Below are 18,614 nucleotides of genomic sequence, written 5' to 3'. Positions count from 1 at the left end.
TAAAACTCATAGTTTGTAAACAAAAACATATTCTATTTTCAATGAAGTTATTATTGATGTTTATTCAGTAAAGATCGTTATTAAATAAAGTGAATTTTTTGATCATTAATCTAAATCCAATAAACTAAGAATACTCTGGATATATTATGATTACTTGAACTATATGTAAAGACATAAGAGTGGATCAAGTTCAAGTATATAGTCAAAATAACCTATAGTACATGGATAAGGCTGAGTACCGTATCCTAGGGGCACTATAAATGTGGCCCACTTTTATATATGATATAAACAATGTGATCACTAAATTGTACATGTGGAGACATGTGAGTGGGGGCGTCCTATGCAATGAGTATTGCATAAGATAGAACCATGAAGAAAATCACTCTCACTTTATAATGTCGTTTACTGTTGAGACTGATTTTTTCATTCGATGACCTAGGTAGCTCGATCATTATCCTGAGTTAACTATGAACTCCTGTTTATTTGGAATTATCCTTAGATTTTTATGGGTGAGAGTGGCTCGAGTTCGCCGACTCAATGAGCCTTCCATTTCAAGGGAAAGACTGGGTGAATAGCTGGGGACATAGGGTGTAAGATGGAATTCACTCCTACCCGCTTTTAGGGATAGTAGAGAGGTTGTTCCCTTAAGTACTTACTCCAAGTCTTGAACAAGGGGCCCCACCCTCTCATTTGCCCGAGAGGGATTCGGTTTGGTGGTTGGACCACAAACCAATTGTTCATTAGAGGATTAGTGAGACTTAAGGAACAAGAAGTAACTTTAGGGATAAAATGGTAAATTGACCAATCTCTAGTTACGAACAACCTGTGAATGATCGACTTACTAATCGTGGTTATATCAAATGGACAGAAATATATCTATAATGAGGGGAGTGCAACTACAAGGCTATAGTGGAGTGTCCTAGTAGTTGACAAATGTAGGTTAACAAGGTTAATGAGTTTAGCCAGTTAATCTCGGATCTTTGGAGCCCATGATCTGTAGGTCCATTAGGTCCCTCTGTTAGCTCATATTGGACTAAACTATAGAATAGTGTGACGAGTGAGTTCGAATTCAAATTAGGGAATATGCGCTACATATATACGATATATTTAACCGCATTTTTGTTTTAATTATGAATTAAACAAAAAGAGAGAATCGGAGATATTTAAATAAGATTTAAATAATTTAATTACAAATAGGGATTCATAATCAAAATGTTTCGGTATTTATTGGGATTGACATTTTATTTAATGTTAAATACTAATTAAATTGTTTAATTAATCATTTAATATTATTTTAATTTGAAATTAATTATTCAAATTAATTATTGAATTAAAATGAAGAAAGTCAAAATGTTGACTTCATTTAATGGAAAAATCCATTTTTGAATTAGTGGAATTTTGAGGTGTCAAAATTTGGTTAACTCAAGCATGCATGCTTGGCACATAATCCCAAACATTTGAGTGGAATTTTGAGTGTCAAAATTTGGTGGTCTCAAATTTGCATGAACATGCAAACATAACTTTATAAATAGAGTGATCAAGGTACATGGAAGGTCTCCCTTGGAAAAACCTTGAGAAAAACTCACACTCTCTTCATATATACTAAATCCCTCCCAAGTTTAGTCACTCACCGGATTCCACAATTCTATTCTAAGGCTTGAGAATAGTGGAGAAGACGCTAGTGGTGGTTCGAAACCGGTTCGTGGGGAAAAAAGAATTTAAACTACAAAAGGTTAGTACTTAAACACCTTGAGTTTTAATACTTATGAACATGCTAGTTACTTACTATAATTGATGTTCTAAGAGTGCCTAAGATCCAAATTGCTTCCGCATGTGTTATATTAACTCCATCAATTGGTATCAAAGCAAGTTTTAGGCACTTTATTTGCATTAATTTGAGCATGGTGGGTACTATTTCATGAATTTAATTTTGTGGTTAAAGTGGATGTTTTTGGTTTTGATATTTTTTTTTTTTTGTTTATGCTTCCATTTCATACAATTATTGTAACAAGCCTAATGTGTGTGGGCTTTAATGAGTGAAGAAAGGTCTATAATTTTTATGGAGTCATTAAAGTCCATTTTAGATTGTAATTGATCAAAAATGGAAGAGATAGCAAGTTGAACCGAAGAAGAAGTTGGAAGAGGAGGATCGGGTGTTTTTTCTGCCGTTGGGGTCCGGTTCAACGTTTTTAAGGGTTGGTTCGCCCAGTTCGTGATCCTCGGGAGCGATTCAAGTTATTTTTAATTATTGATGTAATAATTTAGTTAATTGCTCGCTTTAAAATGCCAAAACCAATCCACTTTAGTGTGTTTAATTAATTATGCATTATTAATGTATGTTTTAATTAAATAGAAAATGTATATGCATAAAGTATGTCATATAGATTTAAAATCTCACCGTAGGCTAAGCATGTTTCATGCATTCCAAGTATGTTATAAGTGTTATAATGTATAGTATGCATGTTTAGGGTTCCATGAGTGATAGATATAAATTGTTATATTATTGCATGGAATGGATGATTATATAATTGTTATATAAAGCATGTTAGATGGATGTTATAGGTTATTTTCAACGTCATAAAATGAGATAGACGTTAAAATCTATAATAAAGATAAGTGCATGCTCACTTAGGGTTAAGAACCAAGCACGATCAATTTTAATAGTTAAAATAGGCCGATGTCTTGTAAAATTGCGGTTACAAGAAAGCTCACCTGGCACAAGCTTGTCTAAGGCTGGAGGTACTTAAGTTGACGGTTTACGGAACACTTACTACTTGGAGATCGGACAAATACTTGAGCTTAGTTAGCCTAGTTTTATGAGCATGCTTGAGTGATGTAAGTTTTAGAAAAATCACCTAGGCTTAAGTTATATTTAATTAGCCAGAATATACGTAAGTAATGAGTATACCCAACCGTCTAAAATACTTAGTGGGAGGAAAAAGGAATATGAGATACATCGTTTTCTTTTTACCCTCTCTAAAAAATTCACACCGTGAGATTCATGCTCGGCCTCGTGTTGCCCTGGGAACGTCCTTCATTCGGAAGGTATTTGCATGAGTTAATTAATAACAAGGTGAATAGAGAAAGTATTTATAGTAAGTGGGAGAAGGAAGTATATCAACACGTCTTATGGTCTCCACCACTAGGTTGCACCGTGAGATTCCCATGTTTCGCCTGCATGTTGTCCTAGAGCAACTACCCATTCGGAGGGTCGTAACATGGGAGTCGAAACAACGCAAACTCCAGAAATGGATAGGATTTCTTAGGTCCATTCCCAACTTTGGCTTTTTCATTCGATAGCATTGTTGGGACCGATCTCTGAGGTCTGAAAATGGCGGGTCACACTTACGAAGAATTACTAAGAGTTAGTATATTTTTTTACCAAAATAGCGATAACTAAAACACAATAGGAACAAAAGTTATTCTGGGATTAGTGTTTCAGTCAAGAATGTCTTGGTTTAGTGAAGGAGTGATTGACTGCCCCTCGGTAACAGTTGCTCTAACTCACTAAAGTATCGTTGCAAATTAATAATTTTTGGGTACAATTATTACATTTGCTAAACCTGATTGGATTAAACACGATTAAGTCAAATCAATAATATAATTTTCTTTATATCACAGCATGACAAACTCAATAGTACAATTACTCGCTTCTGAGAAATTAAACGGCGACAATTACGCAACTTGAAAATAGAACCTAAACACAATACTTGTAATTTATGATTTAAGGTTTTTTTTAACTGAGAAATTTCCTTCAAACCCCAGGTGAAATGCAAACCGAACAGTTCGGGATGCATATGACAGATGGACAAAGGCAAATGACAAAGCCTGAGTGTACATTTTAGCTAGCATATCTGATGTTTTGGCTAAGAAACACGATGTCATGGGTACTACTAAAGAGATTATGGAATCTCTGAAAGGGATGTTTGGACAACCGTCCTTCTCCCTTAGACATGACGTCATAAAATACATTTACAACTGCCGTATGAAGGAAGGGACCTCTGTTAGAGAACATGTCCTGGACATGATGGTCCATTTCAATGTGGCAGAAGAAAATGAAGTTGTCATTGATGAGAAGAGACAAGCCAGTCCCGCACAAATGTGATAATGAACAAGATAGAATATAACTTGACTGCTCTTCTCAATGAGCTATAGACTTATTAGTCCCTCTTAACGAACAAGGGACAAAAAGGAGAAGCAAATGTTGCTATCTCTAAGAAATTACTACGAGGATCGTCCTCCAAAAATAAGTCTGGACCTTCAACTTCTAAAAGTGTTTTGATGCAGAAGAAGGGTAAAGGGAAAAATAAGATTTCTACTAACCGCAAACACAAGGTTCAAAAAGCAGATAAAGGAAAATGTTTCCATTGCAACGAAAATGAGCACTGGAGGAGAAATTGCCCAAAATACCTTGTAGAGAAGAAAGCAGAAAAGACACAACAAAGTAAATATGATTTACTCGTTGTAGAAATATGTTTAGTAGAGTATGATAACTCAACTTGGGCACTAGATTCAGGGGCCACTAATCATATTTCTTCTTTTTTCCAGGAAACTAGCTCCTAGAGAATGCTTGCGGACGGCGAGATAACACTCAGGGTTGGAACAGGAGAGGTTGTCTCAGCAAGATCGGTAGAAAATTTAAAATTGTATTTTGGAGATAGATTCATTATATTAGATAATGTACTTTTTGTTCCTGGAATGAAAAAAAATCTAATATCTATCTCTTGTTTATTAGAACAATGGTATAAAGTATCTTTTGAAATCAATGAAGTGTTCATTTGCAAAAGAGATATTCATATTTGTTCTGCAAAACTAGAAAACAACTTATATATGTTAAAACCGAGCGAAACAAAAGCTATTTTAAATACCGAGGTGTTTTTTAAAACAGCTGAAACTCAAAATAAACGATAAAAGATTTCTTCTAATACCTATCTTTGGCACTTAAGACTAGGCCTCATTAATCTCAATAGGATTGAGAGATTGGTTAAAAGAGGACTTCTAAATGAGTTAGAAGACAACTCTTTACCTCCATGTGAGTCTTGCCTTGAGGGTAAAATGACTAAACGACCGTTTTCCGAAAAAGGTTATAGAGCTAAAGAACCTTAAAACTCGTGCATACAGATCTTTGTGGTCCAATGAATGTCAAAGCACGAGGAGGGTATGATTATTTCATCAGTTTTATTGATGATTATTCAAGGTAAGGCTATCTTTACCTAATGCATCACAAGTCCGAAGCTTTTGAAAAATTCAGACAGTATAAGACTGAGGTTGAGAATCTATTAGGTAAAACTATTAAAACACTTCGATCAGATCGAGGTGGAGAGTATATGGACTTAAGATTTCAGGACTATATGATAGAACATGGAATAAGGTCTCAACTCTCAGCCCTTGGTATGCCTCAACAAAATGGTGTATCACAAAGGAGAAATAAAACTCTGTTAGACATGGTTCGGTCCATGATGAGTTTCGCGCAATTACCTGATCCGTTTTGGGGATATGCAGTGGAGACTGCTACATACATTTTGAACATGTTTCCTTTTAAGAGTGTTTCAGAAACACCTTATGAGTTATGGAAAGGGCGTAAAGGTAGTTTACGTCACTCCAGGATTTGGGAATGTCCAACACATGTGTTGTTGCAAAACCCCAAGAAATTAGAAAGTCGTTCAAAATTATGTCTATTCGTAGGATACCTCAAAGAGACGGAAGGTGGTTTGTTTTATGACCCTCAAGAAAATAGAGTGTTTGTATCAACAAACGCTTCATTCTTAGAGGAAGACCACGTAAGAAATCATCAATCTCGCAACAAACTAGTATTAAGTGAGATTTTTAAAGAAGTTACTGATAAAACAACAAGAGTTTTTGATCAAGCTGACACTTCTGGTCAATCACATTCTTCTTAAGAGTTGAGAATACCTCGACGTAGTGGGAGGGTTATAACTCAACCCGATCATTACTTGGGTTTGGCAGAAACTGAAGTCATCATACCCGATGATGGCATTGAGGATTCATTGACCTATGAACAGACAATGAATGATAAAGATATAGATCAGTGGATGAAAGGCATGAATCTTGAAATGGATTCTATGTACATCAATTCAGTCATTCTGGGAACTTGTAGATCAACCAGATGGGGTACAACCTATGGGTTGCAAATTGATCCATTAGAGGAAACGAGACCAAACTAATAAGGTACAGACCTTTAAAGCTCAACTTGTAGCAAAGAGTTATACCCAAAGAGAGGGGGTGGATTATGAAGAAACCTTCTCTCCTGTTGCTATGTTTTCAAGTCATCAGGCCAGGAGGAAGGGGTCTTTGCCAAGGCAGGAAGACAAATAGAAGTACCTCACCTCAAAGTCAAGCTAGCCAATGAGAAAGAAAGTGTGAAAGCCGATAGGTCAAGTGCTGGGGTTAGGGCAAGGAAGAAGTAGTCTTTGTGGCGGATAAGGCATGTAAAAAGGCTTGCTTGGAAGAAGGAAAAGAGTTGTTTCCCATTCCTAAAAAGGAGCTAACCTAATTAGCATTTGTGAGAAAACCTTTACCGAGGGGCTACCCTCTCCTGTAGAAAGAAAAGGGCAGGGATAAAGCGACGGGATTGGGATATGCTATAAAGAGAAGAGAAAGGATGACTTGAGTTACGTGAGTTGGGTTGGGGAAGAGGTCTTGTATTCTTACTGACTCATTAGTGCGAATCTAATATATCACTCTATCACAGGGGTCTATCCGAAAACTCAAAAAGTCACAGGTACGGTAGTTGAAGGCTTAGATAGGGAAATCATTCTAAGAAGTGGACAAGGGGGATTGAGTCATCCAATCTAGAACAGAAAGGAAGCCTAATGTGTCTGTGCAGTCTTCGGCATTAGTACTTCTCGTCCCGGATGTAGAATAGGTCTTTCGGAGAATCTACTCTTTCTTTAGCTCGGGCAGTCTGTCCGCCTGAGACAAATCACGAGACCTCATTTCTTTTCCTTCGGTCGAGCATACCCCAACCTTTCCTGTCGGTAGAATGGCTTGACTTCTTCAAACCTGATTATCTTCGGTTTATTAGTGGTTATGGGTTGAGAAGTTCTAGAATCAGGCTAGGTTAGCGAGGAGAATCTCTGTGGCAAGTTCTTGATGTGGGCATCTATCCATATTCATTCAGCTTTCTAAATATCTAAATAAAGATAGATTCTTGATCGGCTGGAAACCAACTTATAGAAGGAATTCGTGGAAGTGTCCAAAGGGGAAAACACAAGATGTGATGTCTTCGGTCCGACATCCTTAGTGAAATCAAGGTTGATGTAATTTTCCACGCTGTGAGAAAGACATCTTTCCATCTTCTTCTTTTTCTTTCAGGCACGGCTGGGACTATGTGGTTCCATATTGCAGGTTAACCCTACCCCACTAGTAGCAATAGGCGGCATAGAGGAAGAAGCACTAGGCCTAGGAATCAACAAGATTCAAACTTTGTTATCAATTCTCTCCTTTCTTATTGTGATCGGAACTAAGACTAAGAAGAATGGTTGGGACAAGAAAGATCGACCATAAAAGCAGATAAAGAGGATATCAAAAAGGGGAAAGCACTCACACAGTGAAAAAAAAGGTGTGGTATCGGGCGAGGTAAGCCCTTTTGAAAGCTAATTTGTCTATTCCGCCCCTGCACGGTAACTTCTTGACTTTAGCAATATTATAGAATATACATACATACTAGAATAGATATTTCTGCCTCGTTGGTGGCATATCTGCTTCCTCCGCTGAAGCGTATAAGTTATGTTCCCAATCTTAGAAAACCTCTACTTAAACTTAAGATAAGAACGACAATGCCGCTAATCCGAGTGGAGACTGAGAGCTTGCTTTATTCGTGAAGAGAAGGGGGGTCAGGCGAGGGCATCGAAGTTCAGTCTCAAAGGTCAGCGTTTTAGCTTGTTCCTTGTTATAGCTATTATAGCAAATAGTAGCGCGTGAAGCTCCTGGATCCGTAGCTCGGTAAAGGAATGAAAGAACGAAGCCTTGGTAGATCAACTCAAGGTACTGACAAAGCTAGTAAGAACGCGACTTCAAATGAAGAAGCACAAAGGGGAAGGGAATGGGCTAGTAAGAATCGATGAATGTATCTGTTGTATACTTTTTCCATCCAAACCACAGGTTGAAAGGGCTAGTCTTCAATGGTTAAGTTTGAACACTCGCTTCGAAATTTGAATAAGGAAGTTATGATCGGTAGCTCACGTAAGGTTCAAGAAAAAAGTGGCTTTGTCTGAGCAAGAATTCCCCTGTCTTTGTGTCTCATCTTAGGCCAGCTTGTTCGTTGCCTCACCATCTGTCATGAATGTTGTACATGATCTTGTCTGCCTCAGCCAAGTCAGACATCTGACTACCACACCATCTCTTCTTGTGAGTCAGTCTTGACGACTCCCTCCGCGGTGGATAAGTCCGTTGATCATGTGTAGTTGATTGCTTGCTGTGGCTTAGGGAAGGTTTTTTTGCCCTGAAGCAGCTCCGCGGGACCTTTGACTTCAAAAGTTGAGCGACATGCTTGAAGCCAGCAAACTATGGGGATTCGGGGTTAGCATATAGCCAATAGCTTCTTAGCGCTTAGCTACCAAAACCAAGAAAGGTAAAGAAAGGATAGGGGAAGGAGCAGATCATCCAGCTTACCTAGTTCCCTTGAAGAGTGAAGGATAATTAATTCATAAGGAGAAAGAATATGCTTTTTTCGGCTTTCGCTTGTGAGAGGAGTCCGTGTTTCGTCTTGACTTCTTTACGAGGTGGAATAAATAGATAAAGGAGAAGAGAAAGAAGCCGACCAAGGTTCAGCAGGAGAATGCATAAGGAAAGAGTCTTGACTTTCAGTTTCAGGTTCTCTCTCAGGAAAGAGAAAAGAGAAAGAGAAAGAAGAAATAGTAATAAGGAGCAAAGCCACAAGACGAGAAGAGGAGATAAATCAGTTTCAGTAGTGAAGGGGAGCGAAGGAAGCCACTCGACCCTAAAGTAAAGGACAGAAGATGCAAGCTTTAACCTATTTTTACCGAGCGAGCAAGTGTTTGAAAGAATAAGGAGCGAAGCAGGGAGACAGAATAAAGCGAATAAGCGAAGCTGTGAGACAGAATAAAAACGAATGAGCGAAGCGGCTCGACCAAGGGAAGGGGGAGAGGAGGAACGAAGCGGTGAGACATAAAATAGAGGACAAAAGAGGCAATTCAATCCTCAGTTTACCTAGTGGTGAAAGAATAATATAGGCTCAGGAGTCAAGGATCATTAATAGGAGTAGAGGGAGACTGTAAAGGACAGGAAAGAACAGATGAGAGACCGGCCATATGTCCTCTTCAGTAGAATTCCTCTTTCGCGTGGAGTCTTAGTTTGAATGAAGTCTTTGAAGGTGAAGGAAGGATCATTCTTGCTTCTTTGCCTTACAGGAGAGTCAAAAAAGAAAAGGGTTTCGGTTCAGTCTTTACTTGTTCCAGAAGGTGAAGGAGAGAAGCGGTAAGACTACTCTTTCAGTCTTGACTTGATCTTTGTCTTTCATTTGTTTGTTCAGTCTTTACAGCTGAATCAAAGGAAAGCAAAGAGAAGAGACACTAAGTAAAGTACAGGACAGGACGGACGGAAGGAAGATGCAAACACCTATTACCTACCTCAATCAGTTCAAGGAGAAAGAAGAAATAGGTATAGGAGTGAGACCAATAGAATAGGTTCAGGCAATCGAATTGCTTTACTTACCGAGGAAACAGTGAAAGAAGAAATAGGTGTAGGAGCTCAGCAGCTTTAAAAAAGAGTAAATAGTCTCTCTCTTTCGCTGGGAGTTCGTTTTTCTTTCATTTTCTCGACTGTAAAGGTGATTGAGAATGCATCTTTAATCAGGAAAAGAATAAATAAATAAAAGAGTATAAGGGGAAGGAGCAAACAGAACAGATTCGAGACCAGAAAGAAGGATAGGAAAAAGTGAATGAGCTGATCAGCCAGCTTACCTAGTTCCCTTGTGGTTGAATACAGAAAGAGGAACGAAGCAATGAAACCGTAAAGGAGAAGATCCATCAGCGAGAGGAAAGCAAAGAGAAGAGAACGAATGAATAAGGAGTGTTTACAGTTCCGTTCAAGAAAAGGTTTACGGTTGAGGATAATTAATAAGGAGTCTTGAAAGCAAAGCAAAGAGCGACTTCTTTACCTCGTTAAAGAATCCATAGGATTAGGAGTTCACTCTCATTAAGGAGAAAGATCAGAGACAGAGCTAAGATTCCCAGTTACAGTGAATAAATAGGGAGAGGACAGAAAAGATTCGAGAAGAGACCGGCCAATAGTGAAACCCGAGTGAAAGAGTGAAATCTATCTGGTTCAGGAGAAGATCAAGAATGAATCTTTCGTCTTTCCTTGAAACACTTCCTCCCTTCTTTCTTTGTTCCTGTTCCGGAGTGCAAGGATAATTCTTGTTGAGTCTTGACTTGATTCATAAGGAGAAGATCAAGAATGAATCTTTCTTACAGGAGAGTACTAGAGTGAAATCAGGGACAAGTTCAGGAGAGAAGCCAGGTTACGGTTCAGTAGCAGGAGAAAGAGAGGGTCAGGTTCAGGTAATATCGGGGCAGGGGCGCAGGTTCATGAGCAAATCCGTCTTTCATTCTCTTCTTCTTTCAATTAATTCTGTAAAGGTGAAGGAGATTGATAAAGGTTCTGGTTCAGGTAATACTGGTGTAGGAGCTCAGCTGCTCAGGGAATATCGGTTCAGGCGGGAGCTTGCTTCTTTTCTTTTACCTCCGAGTCTCATTCATCTTTCGTTTCGGCTTTCCCTTGGTTACAGTCTTTGAATAAATAGGTTCAGGTTCAGAGTGTCTCATTAATCTTTCATCTCCTTTCTTTCTTGCCTTCCTGTTCAGTCGCTGCAAGGAATTGACTCTAATGTAAAGGGTCTGGTTTCACTATCTCTTTCATTTACTGTACCGTAAAGGACTGATTCTTCCTTTTTCATTCCCTACTCGTCAGGTTCCGGTTCTCAGGAGAAAGACTACTAGTTGCCGATTACCGAGAGTTGAGTCTTTCAAAACAGAGTGCAGCTAATTCATTTCTTCTTTCACTGTAAACTCGGATAGTCAAAGGTTCGTTCATCAGTAGTTCAGGATTGAATGACTCTCCTCTCCAGTTTCCCTTCTTTACTGTTCAAGAATAAGGAACAATCACTGACAGGAATAGAGGTTAATTAGTTCCGGCTGTCTCATTAATCTTTCTTACAGGCAGGAGAAAGCGTAAAAGAGTGAAAGAAGAATAGCCCGTCCTGGTTCCTTCAGTAGTTCAGGCAATGGGATTGTTCAACCGACAGGTGAATGAGTTTACCCAGTGAAAGACAGAAGAGGAATCGGAGAAAGAACCAAAGAAACAAACACCTCTTTACATCCCCGAAAGGTGAAATTGCTGTAGAGTGAAATCAGTACAATGCAGGGTTACTATCATCTTCTTTATCCGCGCAAAGAAAGAAAGAACGAACTCACTTTTTCTTAGTGCTTGTAAGACCAATAAGGGGAGCGAAGCAAAGGGAAAGGAGTGAAGGATCATTAATGGTGACGAGGTGAATGAGGTCAGTTCCTAAACTAGCATGAATCGAGCGAGAGGCTTTACAGACAGGAGAGGAAATTCATTAGCTACTGAATGAACCCACCCATTTACCCAAGGAAAGAATAGGGCAACCCCAGCGCAAGAAGAAGAAAATCAAAGCAAAAGGAATAAGAAGAGACAGACCTAAAGGATAGGAAAAGGTTCCGGCAGTATCATTAATCTTTCTTGAGTCTTTGTTTACTGTTCCTGACTAAATAGGTAGAGGTTCAGGGAAAGTCAATTCATGCTTTACCGAGTGAAAGAAGCAAGAGGAAAGAAAAGCAAAGAAAAGATTCCAACCCGAGGGGGAGAGGGTCATGAGCTCTCGTGGCAGGCAACCAACCACTGACCTTTTTGACTTACTGACTGAATGAATAGGGTTACGATCATCTTCTTTATCCGCGCAAAGAACTGACTGAAACTTAGTGCTTGTGAGACCAATAAAATAAGGGAATCTCAGCCGGGAGACCCATAGAATAGGGAGAGGAGTTAAAGAGAATGAATGAATCTTGCTTTCCGCTTGACCTTGTTTACAGGCAGGAGAGTAACAGAGTGCCATCCGTCTCATTCTTGTTGAGTCTTAGTTTACAGTTAAAGAATCAATAGGCGAAAGAAAGAAGGTGATTGAGTTACAGGATTGAATAGTCAGTCAGTTCCGTCTCATTCATAAGGAGGTGAGTCTGGTTACAGTGAATAAATAGGAAGGGAAGAAAAGGAGTTCGTTCCACATCAGGGTCAGAAGTAATAGTACGGACAGCCAAGCCAGGAGGTTACAGTGAATAAATAGGAAAAGGAAGGAGCTCACTCTCATTCTTGCCTGTTTCGGCTTGCCCTTGGTTACTGGTCGTGTTTGAATAGTGAAACCCGAGTTCCATCTGTCTCATTAATAAGGAGAAGAGAAAGAGAATCCATAGGAAAATAGGAAAAGAAAGGAGTTCCATCAGTCCCCAAACAAAGGAGGAGGCTCAGGAGAAAGAACCAAACAAACACACATTTACCGAGCGAAGGAAAGAGAAAAGGCTCCGTCAGACAGACAGGAGAAAGAATCCATAGAACAGAACGAAAGGAGAAGACAGAGAGAAGGGTCCGGTTCAGTCTCATTCATCGATCGAGAGTCTTTACAGTCGAGTAAATTCATTAGCAGCTTTACCACCTTGTCTTTGAAGGAATAAATAGGGAAGGGAAGGGACATCAGGTTCGGGGGCGAAGCCAAGCCACTTTACCGAGAGAGGTTCAGGCAGGGGAAGGAGAATGAAGAGGGAAGGTTTTCTCTTGAGTCTTGACTTCCAGTTCACTTTCATTCATAAAGAGTTGAGTGTTTACAGTTCCGGTTCCGTCATTCATTTACTCGACTGGAAAGTCTCATTCATCTTTCATTCTCATTCTGTAAAGGGATAGGCTTGAGGTTTCGTCTTGACTGCCAGTGAAGGATCAAGAATCAATCAATAGGTTCAGTAGTTTACCGTGAAAGAATAGTTCGGGAGTGAAGTTCGGTACGGAGCTCAGCAGCTCTCCTGTCAAGCAGCTCATGAATTGACTCTCTTTTGTTCCGGTTCAGGCAATGGAAGTGCGAGACCAAGTTGGAGAGGTGACGGGGAAGTAGTTAAGTCGAATTCTTGCTTGAGTTGAGTGTTTACAGTTCGTTCAAGAAAAGAGCTACTGATACTGAATATGCTTTACCGAGTGAAAGAATAAAGAGGCAATGGAATTGCTCAAGTGATTGAGTTCAGGGGAAGGAGTGAGAAAGAGTTTACAGTCTTTGAAAGAAGGAATCGGATGACGAATCGGAAAGGGAAGAAGCTGTGAGACCTTTACCTCCAGAAATCAGGGAAAATAGCCCTCAAAATAGACAGAGGATAGGATTTAATAAGAAATGGTCTTTACAGGAAAAAGAGTGAACGAAGTAGGAGTCTTTGTCTTGAGTTTCGTCTACCTTTATTCAAACACAGTAAGGATAGGGAGTTGAGTCTTGACTTTCAGTCGAATGAATAAGGTTCAGGGAATATCATCAAAGGATTTCATTCTTTTACTCGGAGGTAAAGCAGCTAATGAATTGACTCTCCCCTGTCAAAGAAGAAGAAACAAGACTGATTGAACAATGAGACTGAACTGAGGTAATTCGGAAGGAAAGACTGAACTCCAGATGAACATGAGACAGAACTCCTGAACTTGTCCCTATTTAGTCTTTAGAAGACTCGGTAAACTCATTCACCCTCTTGAACCTATTTCTTCTGGAACTGTAAACTAAGACGAAACAAGACTGAGTGTGAGACGGATGGAACTCTAAGAGAAGGTCAAGCTCCGGGCGGGGAACCTATGGATTCTTTCTCCTTTTCTTTGACTCTATTACATTACCATCTGTTATTGTTCCTTATTCTCAGGAAGTGATTGTGAACAGGAAGTCAAGACGAAACCGAAACCCTGGACTATTCTATTTGAACGAGGTAAAGCTGCTTCGCTCATTCGCCTATATATATGGGTCTCACAGCTTCCTTCGCTCCCTGTTGGAACTCGGGTTGAACTATTCCCTTCCCTTGCCGAGCTAGCTTTCTTTTATTCCCTGATTGAACAGTAACCGAGGTAAATAGGTTAAAGCATCTTTCGGTATCCTTACTGCGAACTTATAGAGGTCGGTGTTTCTTTGGTTCTTTCTTTCTCCTTCACCTTCAAAGACTGTAAACAAGGTAGCTCCTCTCACAACTTACTCAAGCGAAACCCTTTTCCTCTATTTATTCCCTGACCTGATTGAACAAGGTAAAGCATATTCAATCCTTCTCTTCTCTCATTTACCAGATTGAACAAGGTAAGTAAATAGGCAGTAGCTCTTTGATTGAAGGAACAGTAAACTAAGACTCAACGAAAGCAAGACAAGATTCATTATCTATCTTTTTCCTTCTTGTTGAACGGTAAACTAAGACGAAAGAAGAATGAGAGCCGAAACCTATTTCTTCTTTAACTGTAAACTCTGATTGAACCTTAAACCTTTTCTTGAACTCAAACACAAGGTAATAAGTGTTTGTTTGGTTCTTTCTCCTTCAGCGGATTTCACTCTTGTAGTCTCCCTTCACCTTTTCCTTAAAACACAAGGTAAATGAGAAGAAGAAGAACCCGAAACCCTGAACCTTCTTTCACTCCTCTCCTGCCTGTAAGAAAGACTCCTTACTCCTTCCTTTGAACTACTGCCCCTGAACCTATTTCTTCTTTACCGAGGTCAAGCAGGTAAGCTGAGGATTGAATTGTGACTCTCCCTGAACTGTACCTTCACCAGATGGAACTCCTTGTTCCGTTATTGTTCGTTTCGTTAAGGAAGTGATTGTGAGAGTTATTCTTTTACTGTAAACAAGGGAAAGGAAAGCCGCTAATGTACTCTCCCTTTTGATTCTTTAACGAGGTCAAGCTCCTTTTCTTTTCGTATTTATTCTTTCACAAGGTAAATAGGTTAAGTAGCTAATGACTCTCCCTGATTTTACTCTTTCATTAAGGAAGGAAAGACTCAACTCAAGAAGAATTAGACAGAACAGAACAGGACTATTACTGATGAACCAGATTTCACTCTTTTTCCAGTAAAGACCATTAATTAATTAATTCTATCCTATATGACTGTAAAACCTCGTAATAGGTTTTTCCCTAACAGCTTCAGCTTCAAGCTAATAAATTCTATCCCCATATAACTGTAAAACCTCGTCAGAGGTTTTTCCCTAACAGCTGCATAGGAAAGCAAAGAAATTCTATCCAACATAGGGGTAAAACATTAAAAGAGCTTTTTTCCTCGGTAAAGCTGCTGAAAGAAAAGAAATTCTATCCTATATGACTGTAAAAGATCATTTTTTAGGTAATTAAGAAGGAACTGGCAGGCAGGAAGGAAAGAAAGAGAAGCGACTGAACCTTCCCCGGAACCGATATGACCTTCCCTTATTTATTGAGGTAAACTGTATTCTTCTTCTTTCACTCTTTTACTCTTCTGTAAGAAGGAATCATTCTTGATCTGATCCTGAACCTTCAAACACTCGGTAACTAGGCTTGGATTACCTCCTTATGAATTATCCTGAACTACTGAACTCACCTTCAAACGCAAGGTAAATAGGTGTTTGGCTCTTTCTCCTGAAACTGAAAGGAAAGACTGAACCGCAAACCTTCCCCTTTCTTTGACTCTATGATATTACCTGACCTATACCTTTGCCTTTCTTTGACTCTACGATATTACCTGACCTTCTTTGGAGTTCTCTTTCTTTGACTTATTGGGGGGTTATTACGAGAAGAGGGAGTAAGTAGCTCGCCGAGACTGTAAAGGAGAAGCATTCGAATCATTTAGTTTAGTTAGGTAGCTGAAGAAGAAGAAAATGAAAGAAAAAGAGTAGAAAGTCAAGACTCAAGATGCATTCTCCCTTCTTTCACCTATTCTATTTCTTCTTTCACTGTAAACTCCTGCACCAGATTGGATTGAACTCCTGAACCGATACAACTCGGTAAAGTGGCTTCGCCCCTGCCCCTGAACCTATCGGTCTCATTGCTTCTCTGTTCTTTCCTGAACCAGATTGAACTGGGGTGGAACTATTAACTATTCTTTGACTCGGTAAAGCAAGGACTAAGTTTAAGTCAGTTCTTTCACTCGCATATTCTCTCCTTCTTTCACTTCTTCCCCTTTCTTTTCCTATTTCTTCTTTCCTTTCACTCAGTAAAGCGGCTTCAATTCTCCATTGCCTGGCGGGACTATTATTACTTCTTGAACTAGGTAAGAGGTAGTAAATAGAATGGGTCTTTGTTTGATGGAACTCGGTAAAGCAGCTGAGCTCCGGAGCCTCTCCAACTCGTCTTCTTCCTGCCCCTATTTCTTCTTTCTCCTTTTCTTTGACAGTATTACCATCTGTTATTGTGATTGTGAGTTATTCTTTCTCCTTCACCTATTTCTTCTTTCATTCTTCTTTCACTGTAACCAAAGACTGAACCGACACCCTTGGCTACTGAACCGACACTCTTGGCTACTGAACCTGAACCGATATTACTTTCTTTCACAATTGAAGAATATAAAGCATTCTTTCTCTTCCCCGACCTTATACTATTGATTGAAAGAAAGACTAACTAACGATTGAAGAATGATCCATCACTCCTCTCTGCCTATTTCTTCTGTCACTGTAAACTCATGAACAACTACTTCCTTCACCTTCTCTTCTCTTTCTGCTTATTAATCAAGGACTGTGACAACTAAAGATTAATTAAATTAGTTGCTGCTTTACAGTAGAGTAAGTAAATTCACTCTGGAACCGTAACTGAACCTATACAGTCTTTGTTTGATTGAAGGTAGAGTAAATCCTCAAGATTCATTCTTGTTTACGAACTTCACTCCTTCACGGATAGATAGATAGATATGACCTTCCTTTGCCGAGCTAGCTTTAGCTTTCTTTGACTAGTCCTTCCTCAACCTCTTAAACCTTTTCTTGACAGAAAGAGATGGTTCCATGTGCTCTGATTCATTCAACAAAGTAAACAAGGTAAGGTAATCAAGGATATTCTATTCATTTACTCGATCTCCCTGATAGAACTGTAGTAAACGAGGCTTAACTCACTCCTTTTCTTTAACTCTTTCTTTTGGTAATACAGAATAGGTGTTGAACTCTTCTTCTTTAACTAACTAATTGACTCTTCTCCTGTAAAGAAAGACTGACTAAAGATTCGTTATCCTTCACGGGCGGGAGGAACCTCTACTCTCGAGTTGCTTTGCTGCTGTACCTATTCCGGAACAGTAAACACTCAATAACGGAATGAATAACCTCTCCTTCGCAGCCCTTCGGCTCTAACTCACTCTAAACAGCTTGCTGGCTTCTTTACGATTCATTCCTTCTTAACGGTTCCCCTTTCTTTGATTGACTCTATTAGTCCCGTCAGTTGTTCTTTCATTCACTCTTTCTTTTACTCTACTGTAAAGACTCAAGGAAAAGAGGAGGATCGGTTCGTTCCTGAACTACTAAATCCGATGTAACTCGGTAATTCTCGGAAGTCAAGAAACAAGAGAGAGAAAGAAACCCTGATTCTTCTTTCTTCCCCTTAACTGAATGACTTCTCCAACACTCTGTAATCTGTAAATAGATAGTATTCCCCTGACCTGAACTGAATCACTACTGAAGGAACCTTCTTTCATTCACTCAACCACTCTGTAAATAGATAGTATTCCCTTTCACTCACCTTTAATGATCCTTCGGCAGGAAGTCAAGCCTAAGAAACTGACACCCTTTGATTGACTGAACTTCACTCTTGTACTCTCTATCTCTGGTAAAGCAGCTAATTAATTGACTTTACTCGCCGACTGAAGGGGAAGGGTTGGTTTCACTACTTCTTTCTCCGTTCTTGTTGTTTGATATTCTCTTTGCTTTCAATCCTGAACTCCTTATGACTGAGAGTGAACTAACTTCTCTTTCTCTTCTAACTAACTACTGTACTAAGACTTCCTATTCCTATTCCTCCTGTAGGATGATTCTTGACTTCACTCTTTTACTCGACAGTAAACAAAGGGATGTAAGAGAATGCTGCGGCTGAACCTGATACTCTCTTCTATTCTATTCTTTGCACTCAGTAATAAATAGGTTAAAGCATGTTACTTTACGGTCTCACCGCTTCGCTCCTTCTTTTCGTGAAGAATAAAGATTAATGGATTGAACGAGGTAAGGTAAACACAGGCCGATTCCCCTATTATTTATTCACAGTAAGTAAGTAAGTAAACAAAGACAGACTCAACCTTAACAAATCTTTCACCTGCCCCTCTCTTATTCTATTCCCTCACCTGACCGGAAGGAGGTAAAGTCAAGCTATTTGAAGAAGAACCTGAACCCGATTGAACCTATAAGGAAGGGATATTCAATTAATTAGCAGTAGCAGCTTTGAAAGACTGAACCTTAACCGACTATCCGTACAGTCTTTCTTTGAAAGAAGGGAGAGGAAAGAAAAGAGACCGAGTGAAAGAGTGAAAGAATAACTCACAAGAACATCTAGTAATAGAGGGGCAGCAGGAGCTCTCCTGTCAAGCTGCTAATGAATTCACTCTCCATTCACCTGTCGGTTTC

The 18,614-nt window shown here is 39.4% G+C and overlaps 1 protein-coding gene across 1 annotated transcript in view; it reads right to left on the bottom strand.

Moving 5' to 3' along the window:
- The window catches only part of LOC111473152 (glycine-rich cell wall structural protein 1.0-like), a gene marked incomplete at its 5' end in the record, with an annotated part of 32,704 nt that extends 14,313 nt beyond the window's left edge, over positions 1-18,391 (bottom strand). Inside the window, one exon of the mRNA XM_023118705.1 lies at positions 18,335-18,391. Coding sequence (XP_022974473.1) covers positions 18,335-18,391 — 57 coding nt within the window. The remainder of the gene's footprint in view (positions 1-18,334) is intronic.
- Between the last annotated feature and the right edge of the window lie 223 nt (positions 18,392-18,614).

The sequence above is a fragment of the Cucurbita maxima genome, unplaced genomic scaffold (assembly GCF_002738345.1).
Source record: "Cucurbita maxima cultivar Rimu unplaced genomic scaffold, Cmax_1.0 Cma_Scf00106, whole genome shotgun sequence".
Classification (NCBI taxonomy): domain Eukaryota; kingdom Viridiplantae; phylum Streptophyta; class Magnoliopsida; order Cucurbitales; family Cucurbitaceae; genus Cucurbita; species Cucurbita maxima.
The sequence above is the reverse complement of the archived record's forward strand: the minus strand, read 5'-3'. Positions and strand labels throughout refer to the sequence as shown.